At 44.2% G+C, this 17,634-nt stretch overlaps 1 protein-coding gene across 1 annotated transcript in view; it reads left to right on the forward strand.

The window, feature by feature from the left end:
* Positions 1-17,634, forward strand: part of LOC1275011 (neuropeptide SIFamide receptor) — a 101,655-nt gene that overhangs the window by 1,553 nt on the left and 82,468 nt on the right. Inside the window, exon 3 of the mRNA XM_061652478.1 lies at positions 10,350-10,626. Within this exon, the coding sequence (XP_061508462.1) occupies positions 10,350-10,626 (277 nt within the window). The remainder of the gene's footprint in view (positions 1-10,349; positions 10,627-17,634) is intronic.

A 17,634-nucleotide genomic window follows, 5' to 3' on the forward strand; every position in this document is an offset into this window, starting at 1 on the left:
AAGCTAACTATCATAACCTACTCGCGTTTGCATTTGTACAATCGAATCGAGGTCCTGTGAGTGGCGCTGCCAGCCGGAATCGTATGCATGCGGTTCATGCATTATTATCAGTTTATTGATTGCAAATCATTATCGACGTATACATGTGCATAGGCGCGCCCCAGAGCCCGTACCTGTCCCGGGACCAATGTGCTTGGGGCACAGCAACGCTGGTGGTTTCTCAATAGGCTACCCCAGCCAGCGCACGGCTATGTGTATGTGTTTGCGTCCGCATTTGTGGCTGTCTGCGTGCACGGGTGTACGGGCGTCGATGGAAGGGGCTGTTTGTTTGGTTGGTTTAGTGGAAAACTGGGCTGCAAAACACGGTTTTCCACCGAGCGTGCATCGTACGAAGCTCATTAACGTTAGGGTTTTGCTTCGGCAACTGCACGGGGGTTTCGGGTGCCCATCCAGCTGCATGCACGCTTTACGCTTTACAGCTCTCGTACGATGGGTTAATGTGGTGTGCTTACGGGCCGTCGTTGGATGTGGAAAATGTGAGAAAGCACGGCCGTAGGTTTATGGGCATTCATGGGGTGGATTTAAAACCGAACTTGGATTTAAAGGCCGGAACAAGCTAGTGGATAGAGCTGTCTAGTATTGCTAGCTTGGTATTATAATTAGCATTAATGGTGGAGATGTGTCAGGATAGAAATGTAAGCATTTCATCCTTACTCTTTCATTTACAGTACAAATGCTCTAAAGCTAAGAACTTTTCTTCTTTCACAATCATGAATTACCCTCCAGCACAAGCGTTATGGCAATCAAGAGTGTGTTCAGAATAAAGGAATGTAATATTTCGTATTAAAAATCATTAGCGTGCTAGGCATCAGACGATATGGAGTAGAAAAGATTGTTGAAAATATTGAGTTAGCGTATCATATCAATTCAGCTTTTTCCAGTTTTTGAGATTTTTGAGAAATTCGAAACAAATTGAATTGTTGTTAACATATTAGTTATATGTAGCTAGTTATGTTAACATATTACATATAAAAAATAAGTGGATAATTTCAAGCATTCTCATTTCAAAGACTAATGCAACACAAAATGGATCAAGTGGTTTTTGTGACTTTATTTTAAATGCTTTATATCTAAAACATTCTTATTTGCAAGGCATTCCTCCTTGCAGTTACCGCAATCACGGGTACGCTCAATTAGTGTCGAATGAGAGGCTATGAATACATAAAAAACAAGAGGAAAATGCTTAAAACGCATTTATTACTTTTCTTTTTTTTGCCATTCTTTCGCTAAGAGATGAACAAACATAGTTTTGTCTTGGTAACCTCACTCACCAGTTCATCAGAACGCTGCCAAGTGCTCTGCAAAAGGAAGCTCGCGTATACGCCTAAATGTATGCAACGCTGTAACATGGGCTGCTTCGCCGAGCCACATTTGTAGGGTTCTATTTCTGTTCCAGTTCGGCGTTTACAGTTGGTGAAATTGCATATCGAAACCGTCTTCCCAGTTGTATGGTTGAGTCAACTTCTACGCGCAAACCCTTTTTGCGCTTTCTTTGGGTTTGCTAGCGTACGGGCAAAACCACAAAATGGACGATGGAAACATCAGCACGATGGCCGATGGAAGTTTGCCACGCTTAATCAAGTGTACACGAACCGCAAGTATCTGTAAAACGGCGGTACAAACTTCCAGCCATACTGTGCCAACCCCTTTTGCCAGCCTAACCCTGCTGTGTTGGTGTGTAAGTGTGCGCTTGTGTGTGTGTGTGTACATAACGAAGTGCGCGCGTGAAGGGTTTTGGGGCCCACCTGAACATCTTCACATTTTCTTCGCACCGTACAAAACCATCGCGACCACTCCGAAACCCTTTTGTCACCCAGCGGGTAAATTTATTGGAATGTCTATGCGGGTTGCGGCAGTGGGAAGGGTGATGCCGGGAGCAGCGTGGTTTAATGCGCGCACCGGCCCCCCCATTCCTGTCCGTGTGAGCCCACCGGGGACAAACACCGAAATTAGGTCACCGCTAATTGGAATGTAGTTTTCCGTCTTGAAGGACATTCTGGCTGTGATTGCCAGTTTGGAGTTCCCGCCATTCCCGCGCTCGGTCGGGTTTTTCGTCCATGTGCGTCGCCCCAGCAGACCATGCGGAGCTGGAGTGCAATGTTATGTGCCACCGCGTGTTGTGCGCGGGGAAACGGTAATGGGTGTGCGCTGGAAAAAAAGCGAGAAAAACGAGCGAGGCAAACAGCTAAGGAAGCATACCATCACGGAAAAAGAATGACGAACCGAAAGCTTTATCCCTCCGCCCCCCCCCCCCCTTGCCCAGGATGGGTATGGGCTTGCAAATGGTGCGGCAAGACAGGACGAAGGCGAATTGATGTTGTTTTTGTTGGGAAGCTATTATTATTTCCGCCCGGGAAGTCGTACAGATTTCCTGGCCACGATAGGGATGCACATCGTCATCGACATTCGTGTAAGCGTGGTTCGCCGTAGCAGCTTACCGATTGGTTTATGGCACAGCGGTTTATTTGTGAGTCTTGCCAGGAGGGAGGGAAGCGGGATGAGGCACGGGATGAGGGAAGGGGTTTTTATGGTTCAATGTGGTGGTAGCACGGTACACACCACCAACGAGGACAGCCTGCTTGCAGATCGCAGGAAGCAATTAACGATCGAAGGAGATGGATGTTTTGTTTCATTTGGCACAGCAGCGCAGCAGTGGCGAGGGCAGCGGCAATCAATTATCTTACCGCTGGCTGAAGCTACTCTAATTTGTCCACGATTAGGATAGGATTGGAACGGAGCGCAGAGCAAATCCGTGCAAATGGAGCTTTGGTCGGGGGCAAAGCCTCCGTCCCGGAGGGTTTTCTTTGGAATTTTAGTTTTCCTATTCAGCTATTATGAAAATATCCCGATTATTATTGGAAGCACGATGAAAACTAAAGCACGATCAATTGATTGGGCTGCGCTTTTTTGGTGCTGCTCTTAAGACGAACGGAGTACGCTGCTCGCAGCAAAGCAGTGCAGCAAAACAAGGACTAAATAATTACCAAGTCATCCAAGCCAGCTTCTATTGCCTTGTGGGAAAACTTTTCCTGCTGCTTAGTTCTACAGAGTGACATGTTCGGAATTCGCGTAACATACAGCACATATACAAACACAAACACATCACTTTCTCGCGCGAGAAGGAGTGCACATTACCGTGGACGAAAACGGAGCGCACGGTAACAAAGTTGGCAGGTTACGTAACGATCAACCGGAGCGCGGCCGACCCCCTCTCCGCCGTCGGGTGAAGCCACATCGTTGCCATAACTGTGTAACTGCCATAGTGATGTGTGGCAACCGTCAAGGCGCGTTAACTAACCGCCCTGGCAGCAGCCACCATTTATCCATCATTTACTGATTTCCCCGTGGCGGAGTAAAGAGTCCCCTCTGACAGTCAGCCATCGTGGTAGTGGTGGTAATGGTGGTGGTCGTGCGCAGGTAAAACACCGGTCCGGTGCACTGTTGCCCGCTGTATGTGCAGGACCCGGCATCGCTCTGTCAATTACCGGAAATGCAGACCGACGAGGCGAAACTAACGATTAAATAATGATTCTTTATGCAACGGGCAACGGGGCTCGCGTCGCGGCCACAGTCGCCTCGGCTGTTCGGGGAAAGCAGTCGGACGCGCTTTGCGAAACGTTCCACGGAAATCTGGGCATGTGTATGTGCCCTACTCTCTCCGGGCTCTGTTTTCAGCGGGTCCAAAACTCGCGATAGAGAGTGAGAGAGAGAGAGCGAGAGAGAGAGAGAGAGAGAGAGAGAGAGAAAGAGAGAGATAATGAGAGAGAAAGGGAGGAGAGGTGCCTATTTGCCCTTTATAGGGAAACCATATTTTGCGCTCGTATCCTCAAATGCCCGGAAGGAATGACGTTAGTGGGTGTACGATAAGCCAAGATGTAGTAAGTTAACAAACTAGCGTTGAAGTTTGGATTGTAATATGTTTATGTTTTTATCCCAAGTAATAAGAGTATTTTGGAGGAGGTTTGGTGGTACAGTCGTCAACACATACAAGTTTACAACATGCCCGTCGTGGGTTCATACTCCGAATCGACCGTGACCCCATACATAGAACTGACTGTCCTGCTATGGTAACAATAAGTCACTGAAAAACAAGCCCACTTCACTAGCGGGTACAGGCAGGCCTTGATAACAGTTGTTGTGACAAATAAGAAGAAGAATAAGAGTATTTCAGGTTGGAAACAACAACACATTTCAGCATCTTTAACATCTTCAGAAGGAAGGACCAATTTCATATGGGCAAGTTAAAATGGATTAAATTTCAACTTGGCGCTAAAACAGCCATCCGGGACTCGAGAGTGGAGACTTCGGGAACCATCTTCTATATGTCAACCCAGATCCTGATGATATAGACATCATTGGTCTGTGGCTCTCCTGATAGCAGATAGCGAAGACCAAACATCAGCGGACCTAGCAATAAGTAATCTAAACCTACGTAGGCGTGACGTACAGATAGGTGAACACACTTTTGAAGTCGTCCCAGAATTCACCTATCTCGGGTCAAAGGTCAGCAACGACAATAGCATGTAACTGATCTGCGCGCAAGGATACTGGCTGCCAACCGGTCGTTCTAAAGCCTGAGAAATTAGTTCAGCTCAAAGAACTTGTCGCGACGGACGAAGCTGGGACTATATAGCACATATAGTACCGGTACTCACATACGCCTCTGAGACATGGACACTGTCCAAATCTGACGAAACCCTCTTAGTCGCGTTCGAGAGGAAGATGCTCAGAAGGAAGGACAATGGAGGAGCCGTTATAACGACGAGCATACGGATTGTACAGCTTCCTCACTCCGCCATTAAGGCAGGGATAACGGACTGTGAGCGGTGAGAGGTTTTCAACACTCCTGAGGCAGACAAAGACCGCAAAGCGGCTATAACGCCGGATTAGTTAGTAAGAATGTTAAAATGGAACGATTGCGATGGCACATCCATAACATGCCCAATACTTCAGGAGATCGCACACAGGTTTACTCTTGATTTTTGTAATCTGTCCATGTCCAACCAATGTTCAATTATTGTAAATTCTTATCTAATTCCTAAGAATTGATTATCAAATAATCAATAATCAATTCTTTTCTCTCAGCAACTTTCTCGGAATGTTTATTCTTGCTTGGTTTTCGTCCACACGACTCGTGCTTCTTATTTATAGTGCTGTGTTGGTCTCGTATGTATTCTAGTCTCTGAATATCTTTAGCTCCACCTCAACCACATATCTAATCACCGTCTGCGATGCTATTATCGTGTGTATTAATATCGACGTTAAACAATAAACCATAACTGCCAAACCGAAAGTAACCAAGAATTCGATGGATATGGTGGCACTAATTATAAAAATAGTTAACTGTTATACTTACAACCGTGTTTAAAAAATCACGATGATACTCTATTTAAAAATTACACTAATTGACTTACTGTACTGATTAAAATGAACTGTAGGTTACCTTATTGGGCCACTCGTTTAAACGATAAGAGCGGTAAAAGTTGTTTATACACTTGGAGTTTGCGTTCTAAACAACATCCTGCATTATCATTCAATAGTACGAAACTAGGAAGATTCCATTAGGCTACAGGAGGCAATTTATTCAATTTGTGTGTGGTACTCGATAAGTATTGTATCGTACCACATCAATGGGATGGATCTACAAGTACGACGTAAGGTTTTATTACACGATAATCTACGGAATTCTGAGATCCTTTGTGTTTGAAGGCATTGTATACTTGTCTAGTGCATCTATTAGAATCCTTGAGTTTAACTTTGTAGAGGAGCTCCAAATAATAGGGCATTACAAACAATCAATACAAGCAAAAAATGCTATTTAGGCACCAGCTACCATAGACAACAGACATTTCTGCACAATGAATATAGGAGAACAATAGCTTCATACAACAAGCCTTTATTGACAATATGCAGAATATTCGATAATAATTTCGTAACTTTTGACTTTAATTTGACAACTCAGTGCGAGTAGAACAAGTAGGATTTTAAAATCGTACATTCTTACAAATAACCCGTAACTAACTGAAGCAGTAATTGGCAGTAGGTCATTCATTAATAACTTATTGTTGTATTTGGCGTAACGTCCTACGCGGACCTGCCGGCCTATATAATGGACTTCTGGAGATTTATAACTTACACAGGTCCATGACAGTACTGATATTCCAAGCTCAAGCTGATGGTAAAGCTGCAAAGAAAGCTAGTCAGTTCAGATGTCTGTTATTGAATTTTAAAATTCAACTCTCATCAGTAGATCTCTCGACCCACACATCGACTCCGATGGTGGTTCGATATTTCGTTGCAGTCATTGTTGATCGATCCCGCATGTGCGTCTTCTCTCCGCAATTTGTCCAATCGCTGTTTTTTTTTTTTTTCATTCGATACCAAAATTGCACATTGTTGAAGGGCGAAGCTGTCGCATTCCCGGCGCAGCAAAGAATCTGGAATGGAATCGAACCAAAAACCGGACACTCGCAAGCATTTCCGATCACTCCGCGAGGGTCGAGGGATCGAGGAGACGGCGAGGAAGAGTGCTTTCGTGCCAACTTGGCACGGGGATGGGATTGATGGGAGAATTATGCAAAATTTATGCGGTATCATTCGCACTGCGGAGCACACTATTACGTGGTGTACTGTGCCGCCCACACCGGCATCCGTCTGCCTGGCAGATGAGTCGGAATTCCTTTCCCGGGCGGTACGGCCAAACGCTTGCGAAGGTTTTTGCTGCCTGGTGGAGTTTCGCCTGCAGCGAATATCTAATGTGAATCAAACACTGCTCAAAGTAGTACTTTGGCACGTTTATCGATCTTTATTTTGAATGTGCATCCGACGGGCGATGCAATTCATACGTAAGGTCGTTTGTTTTCGAATCGCGGGGTAGGGCAGCCGGAGGAAGTTTGCCTGTTGGGATGTATGTTGCTTTGGTGCTTTTCTGAAGTAAATCGGAATCGATCTGTAATCGGGCTCGAAGCAATTGCAAAACAAAATAGCTCCCCCGTTGCTAGAGATCGTCCGTTCGCGATAAGGTGTGAGGTTTAAGCTGGCGTTGGTGTCGGTGTTGGTGTGTTGCTGTTGCCAGGCCAACGCATTTACTGCCCTTTGGGCGATCTTGATCCATGGATCGATAGAGCAATCGCACAGTAGATGGCAGTGCTGTGCAGAACGGTTGAACGATAGTGTCATAATTTTAACCTTTTTATCTCGTCTCCTGCTCCAACTTTCTCCCCTTCCTCACGCACATGTATTCTTCTCGGTGTCCGGCTGTGGAGAATAAAGTGTTTCGCCTTGCGTAAGCTAATGGGAAAGCTGTTAGATAGTATCTAATTGTTGTTTGACACAGTGAGTTGCAGTAAATGGAGGGCGATCTGACTCGTTGTTGCATTTGGTCGAGCTGGTAGATTGCAACCCCGACTTTATAACCATTATATCCCGCACGACGCCCGTAAAAATGTGCCAATTAGTTATGCTGTGCGGCGGACTGGGACGCGGGACGCAAAATGACGTAAAAGCAGGAACATGAAACAAAGGGCAAACGAAGCAAACATAAAGTTAATGTTATTTTGTAGAGCTAAAACAGGTGGAACAGAACCTGGTTAAAAGAAATAGGGTTATTGTATTTTTTTTTGTTACCAAGGCAGTTTTGTAAGAAGAATGGTTTCTCTATTAAAATATTTTATTTTACTTAACGCTTTAATGATTTATTGTTGATTAACGAATTGCTTTACAGTTTCAAACACTGCTTTGCTATATTAATAATCAATAATTAATAATCAATTAATAATGCGTTCTTCTATCGGTCTCATGTTTTCGATTGTTTGATACATGAACATGAACACGATTTTTCGATGTTTTTTAAATAAAATATTATAGTTGATAGATTCAAAAAGTAATATATTGATAATACCAAAATCATGCGTCTAGTTGTTATTGTCCATCTATCAAGGTGCAACTTTTAATTGTTTCAAATAGATATTGCTCCAACAAGTGGTTTGAAAACGGTTCACAAGCTCTGTATTGTATAGCTAGCTAAGAACATCTTTGCTTCAATATAGTCAGGATGTTACTACCTTCCATTACATAGTCGACCGGAACAGGAACATCAGGAACAGTTTTCCCAAAAGGGTCTTATTTGAAGTTTACCCAAAAGGGTCTTGTTTCAACCTAATCATTTCTGGTTCACATTACATTACTGATTGGCCAATTAGGGTTTGACGTATTGCAGGGTTCCATCCTACAGGTAATCTCAATCCATCTAATATTTGAACCGATAAAAAACGTGTGGTTCAAATTCGGAAGTTTGTCTACAAAACAGACACAAAAACAGATGTTGTTATTATCTAATTATTTTAGTAAGCTTATACTTTTTAGTATTGATGTTAATCTTGATGTAGCCCCACATGAAAAAAAACTATCCTTAAAACGCATAAACAGAATTTATTTAAAATTCAAACCTGTAAAAAATTTTTTTTTTGTATCTCCACAAACTGATGTTACCTTGAACAGACTTCGAGACTTAATTCATTACCACGCAACCGGGTAGTCGAATCCTTGCTACGGTGGGACGATCCATTCTGTACTTGAACCCATGACGGGCATGTTATTGAGTCGTTCAAGTTGACGACTGTACCGCGGGACCGCACTTGAACAAATATAGTATGCAATAATCAATTTTTCAACAGTTTTCGGAACTGCATAAAATAATCAATATTTCCATGAACGGCAGCTATCGCTAATCCGTCCTTCTTTGCATCGCATTTTACGGAAACGAACCCGAATTCAACGAATGATTGATACCCGCCGCGCATTTCGTATGCATTTTCTTTAAACCGAAGCTCAAGTTCTGCAACCAGTAACCTGACCATAGACCGATCATTAAGCAACTACCAACGACTGCAACGATGTAACGAGTGAAATTTGGACGGGCGCAAAGTTTCCGCTTCAATCTGAGCTTTCTGCCACCGTGGCCCGCCCTCGGCTGCACTGTTTACCATCGACCGCTCGGTACTTTCGGCGGAATGATCTGTGTGATGTGTAAAGCTGTAAAGTTTTCAACTCGTTTTTTCCTCTTTCTCTCCTTCTCTCTCTCGCACTCTTGTTCTTTTTTCCACCGGTTTTTCCCCCGCGCAGGCTCGAGGCTCGCGTGCTCAAATCAAAGAATATTTTTTTCGCCTGAAGGCACTGCTGTTTCGGTTTCATCATTCCGTTCTCTCTGCGCGTTCACATCGATGTATGTGTAGCAGAAATATAACGAACTAAGAAGCTGCTCATCGTGAATTCCCAGTTTCGGAACGACTTTTCCCCCCCGCGCCGCGAGGACAGTTCCCTGCCCTGCCACCGCCGATGGTCCTCGGGTGGGGACGGGGTAGCCCAAATGGACTTTTATAATCTCTGAATTTGCCAGCCGCGTCGTTCGGTGACCTTGGCTGCGAAATTGTAAGTTGCACTTCCGTTGGCCCGCTGCACCGAACCCACTGCCGCTCGTCATCGTTTTCGTCTGGCGCTGGCATGATCTGGCTCATGATCACGGGACTGGAGTTGCCGCTTTTAATCCATCAACAGTGTGCAGCGTACGAAAGGAGCGCGATACCGGTTTCCGGAGTTTCGTCTCGATTCGGATGCGACTCGTTGCAGAGACTCTTGCTTGGGGTATTCCCTCCGGGGAAGGGATGAAGACGTCGGGCGCTCTGTTGCAGACTTAAAATGTGGCACAAAGTTTACTTTTAGATACTGCCAGCCGTACGGATCATCGGAAGGCACCATGGCGAGGGGGCGATGTGTGTCTCGAGTGAGTGTGTGTGTGCACAAGGATTTATTCTACTTGGTCACTGCTAAAAGTAGACTCTGCTAATGTGGAACAAAACCCGGTAAAAATGGAACCGTTCCTATATGCTTGCTTGTGGCAGTCTGTGTCGATGTAAAACTATGTATCTGTGTGTGTCAGTATAAAACCGGATAACTCGCTTAAAAATGATGAAAAATAAACTTGAAAAAAAGGAGAGGAATGGCGGGCTGCGATGGGACAAGAAAATCGGACAGTAAATGATTTATGGGATTGCTCCAAAACCGGCTTTTCCGGCTCAGCTTCATTTCCCCATTTCCCGGATGCTCCAAAGAAGCAAAGCTTCGGTGCCGGTTTTCGATGCACAGGATTTCGGAGAAATCTAATTTTAGCTTTGCGCTGTGTATTTATACATGTGTGTGTGTGTTTGTTTGTTTGTCCACCTGTCACTTCCGCTTGCTACGTGACGGATTTACTCGCTAATCTGGTCCGCTCGCTGCTTTTCTCATTCCAGAGTCCGAATGTAGCGGTAGGCAACGACACGGCCGGCCCGTTCGAGGAGTATGAACTGTTCTACCGGCACTCCTACACGATGACCGCCGTCTATTGTGTCGCGTACTTTATCGTCTTCATCGTCGGGCTGGTCGGGAACAGTTTCGTGATCGCGGTCGTCTTTCGGGCACCGCGTATGCGGACGGTTACGAACTTCTTCATCGTGAACCTGGCGGTCGCGGACGTGCTGGTGATAGTGTTCTGTCTGCCCGCAACCCTGATGAGCAACATCTTCGTGCGTAAGTACCTTACAAGTTTTGTTATATGTAATTATTAAGAATTTTTGACCGAAAAGGGGATATAAAACAATTGCATGTGATAGCAATCATCAAACATTCAGCCAATTACAACATTTCGTAAGAAAAAGGAATGCAATATGTCGAAATTTTTCAAAATTGTAATGATGGATTGTGAATCTGTAAACGAAATGATTGGAATTTAAATTGAACAATTGTCATCGAAGATTGAATTTAAATTGTCGGTGAACATTGCAGTTTAATTCAGCAGACAATATCACTTCCTGGGATCCAACCAAATCAATTAGAATGCAAGGAACAATTGTAATCTTTTGAAACTTTTCGAATACCTCCCAATATCCCATGTTCTCCACACGTACAGAAACGGCTTTTATCGATGGTACGTGCTGGCAGCCCTAGAATCTTGATGCACAATTGCAGTTTGTTTTTACCATTATATTTTTTTTTTGCAGCGCGATCTTAAACATTGCAGTTCGCCCCATTGTTGTGCGCTGTAGTACCTCCAACGGTGCGCTTCAATTGTTTTTGTGTGCTATTTTAACCGCAGCATTGTTTTGTAGCGCAGCGTGAAGACAGGGAGCAAAACAGGCGATGCCCGCGCTAGACGTTTCACGATCGCTGTTCGGGAATCGAAGCAATATATGCACTTTTCTAATTGGTTTCCATCGCTCGATTTCTTGCTTCCGCGTACGAGGCGCACCTGAAGTAAATATTGATCGATCGATAAAAGGGGCGAGCCTGCCTGTCTGCGCGGGTTGACCATCGTGTGTTCCCGCTGTTCCCGCATTGTCGGAAAGCAATCTCGCGTTGACGGCAAGCTCACGTCTGTCGGCCGTTAAGCGATGGAGAAGCCAAGACCAAGGCGCAAGGGTTGTTTTTTTTTGCGGTGGATGTTGTGATGTAAAGTTTCAATTTAAACGGATTAATTAATATTTTGTTTTTCAAACAAGTCCGCTTTGTACCGGATTGTTTGTGTTCAGATTGCCTTCGAAAACGGGGCAGGAGAGTTGCTTTAGCTCATACGCAAATAACGTTGTATACCTTTAGCTTATAAAGAAAACATTTTCTTTTGTAAATCGCTTGAAGCGGTTAGCATGTAGACATGGAGACGCCCAGTACTTGTCATATAGCGGAGAGAGACCAATACCGTAAGCTTAATTTTATCCTTAAATCTAAAAATTGAACTTACGAAACATGTCACTAGAGCAATTAATAGCAGCAAAGCGTGATAAGATATTAAATTAATGTAAAATAATTATTCACATAGAGCTAGCGGGTAATTGTATATCAATTACTATGTTGAAATAATTACTTAAAAACTGTGCATTGTTGCATACTGTCAATCAAATCAACCATCTACTGAATTTTGCTTTTCATAAAAAAACACCAATAAACCTGCCACAAAGGGAGTGGTTTGTTTGATTGAATGTATAGATTAATTTTCAGCAAAGTGTAACAAAAAAATAACCACACTCAGCATGCAAAAAAATTCCGTAACACCGCGCCATACACAAAATCCGGTTTTTGGTCAGTGACAATAGCAGCAGCAGCAGCAGCAGCAGCTCGTAGCATTCATCTCGAGTGCAAGTAATCGGTTGACCTTTTCACCATGTGCACCAATGGTGGGCACAAACAAAAAGCGCTGCCGGAAAACTTCACAAAATCCATTACAATGGGTCCATCTGCATATATCGGCAGAAAAAAAAAAATAAATAAATCCACTTGATACGGAAAACACGGGAATGGGATTTATTCCCGTTTTTCTATTCATTTATTTTCTATCTCACATCGCCTCCTTCCCTTCCGCATCATGCCGCTGTGTTCGATCAATGCGTTCCTCGCAGTGCCCTTAGATAAAGGCGAAATAAACTACCCAGCCAGTAGTCTGATTTACGTTCCGGTGGTGGAAAAAGTTTTAGCAGGAAGTATTGTGAAACTTTTTCCCAGTCAAATGTGCTAACCTTCACTTCCTCCCCCCCCCCATCCCTCTGCCCCTCTACCACCCGTCAGTCCAGCAACACAGCCAGCCAGCAGTGGACAGCAGCACTCCGTTCCGTTGTGTGGTTGCGTAGAGCATCGGTCCGTGTCTGTTGAGTGTGCTGTGTGTTGATGATTTTTGTGGACAACACATTGGCGGCGTTGGAAAACAATTTCGAAGCTGACATTGCAACCAATTAAAAAGACATTAAATTCACTGGCTTGCAGTTAAAGAGCGGCTGAGCGAGCTAGGCTGCAAGGAGAGACAGAGTGCAAGACAGCGAGTGACCTTTACCATTGAAACAAAACAACAACAAAAAAAACATACAAAACTTTCCTCTAATCCCGCTGCCCGCCTTCCCGGCGTGCAATGGGGCTAAACAAAAACTAATTAAATTCTATAAATCAGTGTCCTGTCTCTGGTGTTTGGTGCCCTTCAGATGCAAGCAAATTCGTTGACCTTGATACGGCGCTCCGCGCCACTGACTGCCCTTCAAGTCTTGCCTCTCGTGCCACACGATCCTTTTTCCCGTTCTTGATCGTGACGTCTGCTCAATGTAGCCGCACCCGGGACGGTCCGTCGAACGAAATTAGTATCTGCCAGTGCGCCGGAACCGAATCGAACACCCCGAACACTGATGGGTTGCTGCAGTAGCAACGGGTGGCCAGAGGGGGAGGGGGGGCTTGCGGTTTGTAACTATTAATTTAGAAATGCACCAATAAATAACCACCTTTCGGAAAAGACGAAACACGACTCGCCGTGAGGACAGCGCCGCGCACACATCTGGCACCAGAACCGTACGTGCGCACTGTAATTTGTGTCGAAAGTTTTCGTGTCAAGTTGCTGCAAACTGCTCGACCAACCGTCCAACCGTAGCCGTAATGCCGTTTTGCGTGAAGGGTTTCTTTTTGCACTCGGTTACTGGGCAATCCGGGGTTGTTTTGCATGCTGGTTTTTGCATTATCACACCAGCGCATATGACACGGATGTGTCCGGTCGTTTGGAAGCGAATGGATCCCCTATGTCCCATGCCCTCCACTCTTTACCCGCAAGGGACGTGCCGATTGCAATTGGATCACTTTTTGAACCATCGTAGTGTAAATATTGAAACATCATGTCACAGTACAGCTACCTAAACTGGAAACAAAGAGGAAAAAAGGAGCGCTCAAACGAAAACGCTGCAAGGTACGCTCGAGATAGCTTTTCACGCTGCGCTGTGAGGAGTCCGCGTGCCATCCGGCAGTGTGTGTGTGTGTGTACACCATTTGTAATATATCTCTCGCCTGGTCTCTATCGGGGCAAACGGCGTTGTACAGTGCAAATGCAACTCTTTTGTCATCGCCTTACAATCGAACGGATCCAATGGAAGCGATCGAGCGATCGGATGCTTCTTAAACGCGCCCGGATGTCGTCTTGGGGCTTGGGAGCAGGATGTCAAATATTCATCCACGAGTTTCCATAGCGGCGACTGCTCGCAATCGCATATTACTATCGCCCGAGTTGGCTTTCGTTTGCAGACACGATTCGGACCAGCTGATGGCGGAAGTGCATCGCGTGATGGATACACTGGTACACCTTTGCTCCCAAGGTGTAAGGTGTCGGATGTGCGATTGGCTATCCATTTTTTTTGTCCTACCCCATTTCCGTTGCAAGACATTTGCAGTGATGCAAATGAACTTCCCGTTGTAGGTGTGGGGTGACGCTCTCTTGCCTTCTGACGCTCTGAAGGTAGGTAACATAATAAAAATCAACACCTCTTTCCTTGCTCTACCTTTACCAGAGTACAATGCTTCGCAATATCAAATAGTCACAGGTATGATGAATAGTAAATTCAACTATCTTACCTTTGGCGTGGTGCGTGAGAAAAGGACAACCATTCTGAGAATGTATGGTCTTGCGATTGATAGCTACTGCATACTTTTTATGTGATAGATGAAATGCCACTATCCAGATGTAGGTTAGCGAACATGAGATCCCACTTCATTGGATTGTATTTACACCACCCAGATTGGTTCGATTTCGTTTTAAACATTTTTATTTGCATCTCAGTTCTTTATTATGTGTATTTTGGCTCGTAGTCGAGTCTGTGATTGCAAAAGAGTTTAATGATAGAAAGAAAATCGGAAATAATTGCTGATGCTTACCACTAAACTAGTGGTCGTTCCGGCGAAGAAAAAGTTGTAGTTAAATTTTACTACAATATTGCATGGATTCAAACGATTTAACATACGGAATATGGTAACAAACAAAGACATTTTAAATATCGTATTCAAGGAAGGAAGAACTTTAATTTTTATTTTTATTATCATTTTTATTTTTATTATTATTATTATAATTATTGTTATTATTACTATTATTATTATTACTATTACCATTCCTCCAGTGACATATACATGGTATATACATTGATGCTGGTTAGTAAAATAAGTCCAATTAGAAGAGTAACGACAAAATTTTGCTTCCATGTACAGAGACAGCAATTACTATGAGACATTCGCATAAAAAAGAAACATTTTTAGAGCAAATTTCTATACGCGCAGACACGAGCACATGAGAAACAGGCTTGATTGTATTGTCTTTAAAATCTTGAATTAAAGTAACTATTCCCCCAACTTTTTTTTATTAATGTCTGCTCAGAATAATGATAGCAGTAAGGTTCGAATTATTCAATGTGTATCATCATCATCATCAATACTACTACTTTCATCCATACTCCTCAAAAGCTTAGGCAAATCGCTACTACAAGAAACTCTGCAAGTTAAGTCAAGAGAAACAATAGAGATGATATAGTTTTATTTATTTATTTATTTATTTATTTATTTATTTATTTATTTACCAACATATGTGTCTGGCACTCTTGAGGCTGTGACACATTAAGTACTTAAAACCTATCCTACACCTAAGTCCTAAATTATTCCCCTAACATCTCCCTTGATCCAGTGTCGCCAACATTGAAGTTTAATAAAATGTTTTATTTAAATGCGTTGGTTAATCTTTTCCCTAAAACGTAAAAAGTGCGTATTTCATTTATATGTTTGCTTTACATGCTTTACACGGTACTTGAATATCCGGTTATTTCCGGTTCGGAATCTGATTCGAATCCAATTATTCGTAACCGCAATTCATTTTAGGGAAAAGTTATTACCGTCACGTCGTAAAAACGTTTCCGCGTTAGTGGAATCTTATTGTTAAACATGCACACATGAACAAGTATCAATCAGGAGCGGTTCCAATGGGCTGCTTTTACACGGTTTCGCCCCGTTATGGTTCGATCCCGTGTCTGTTGTTTACCCGGTTGCTTTGATATATGCGTCCGTTGCATGACGGGCCGAAGGGAATCAGCTTTCGATTCGGAGCAAACGTAATTAGTCGACAATGGCAATGAGAGCCTTTTAAAGCGGGTTCCTATTTCACTAGCTATCACACAGACACACACAGACATACATCTAGACCGTCTCCTTTTTGTTCTATTTTGTGCTCCACAATCGATAAGTGGAATTGGGCTGGGCCCGTGCGCCGGTGGAAAAGGGAATTTAACTATCAAATTAATTTGAAAACTTTCAACTACGAAGTGAGTGATTTTTCATCGCCTTTCGTATCATTAATCTCAATGGCCGGGTTTCACATTGACGGTTTGGTGGTTCGGTATCCGTTCGTTCGACTCAGCGATGGTGCGGTGGTTGCAATTGAAGAAATAGTTTGTGTGGAGCGTGTTTTTGCTTTGTTTTGAACACTTGGTCACTGTACTGCATTTCTAAAAAATAAAAAAAAAATAAAAATACAGTTGAATAGTAAGAGCTTCTGCGGAAGATAAAACAGAGAGGGTGGAGTGCATTTTTCATCCATTGCACCGATCGCCGTACCAATCAGCCTTGGTTTGGTGGCTGTCACGGTTTCATTTCCCTCTCTCACACACATATATTCCCAAAGCTGTAATGGATTGGGGTTAGCGTAAGATCGACTGCAGCGCTTCATTGTGCCAGCACATACGGGCAATTTGCTGCAGCTGTTTAGTACCGACCGATCGTGGTTTCTGTGCGGGGCCACTTTTCCCCTGTAAGTGACCCACTTTTCTGATGGATGGTAACGCTGCTAAGGGAACAGAGGAATCGAACGCAACCACATATGCCGCCGGACCCGAGTAAACTGCTATGCAGGGAAGCAATTAATGAACTCGCGAGGCGCACTGATTGATATTGCCAGTGCGTTCGGGTTTTGTTGCTGATGTCGGAGGGATGAAGTTTGCTGGAAACGGTGCCTGTTCTCCGTCGTGGCCGGCGTGTAATAGGAGAGCCACCCGGCACATCCGAACTTCCCGAGCTTCCAAACAGGGAAAACCTCCAAATCAGACGAGACATTCCACTCACCGACGACACCAGCAGGCGAAGTGCAGCAGTAGCAAACCAACCGCCCGAGATGTGGCCACACATTCGACGTACGCGTACGGCACATTCGGTACGGTGATCAGCCACGGACCGCAAAACGTAAACAAGGTATCGAAATATGCACTAATCATGTAAGCGGATTGGTTGGTGAACCAGTGTCCTGTTTGGGCAACGGCATTGCCCATCGGCCCGTGCGTTGTTTGTCCGGTCCACGGCCACCCAATTGGAGCTTTATCCCGAAATGGAAAATTTCGCCCGAGAATGGTGTGGTTTTAGCAAATAGAGGATCGTTCGCTTTTTTGTCGATGCGCTTAGTACGCAAGGGATATAGCAACGTTTGGAGAAGAAAAGAGAGAGAGATAGAGAGAGAGAGAGCGCGAGTAGAGAGAGTGGCTAAGGGTGGAAGTGGGAGGTAGGAAATAAATATGGAAATCATTTTCCGGTCAGCGCATCGACGGTCGGCTGTTTGGCAACTGCAACCACAACCGGGCGGCCCGGTAGAAGTTGCGGATCGGTTGCGGTACAGGGAAAGGTCACGCTGGGAGATTCGTAATTTATTTTGATCGGATAATGCCCGCATAGGCTCCGTGAGACCCGTAGCCTACCCGGGTTGGAGTTGCATAAAAA

This window comes from Anopheles gambiae, chromosome 2 (genome assembly GCF_943734735.2).
Source record: "Anopheles gambiae chromosome 2, idAnoGambNW_F1_1, whole genome shotgun sequence".
Lineage (NCBI taxonomy): Eukaryota > Metazoa > Arthropoda > Insecta > Diptera > Culicidae > Anopheles > Anopheles gambiae.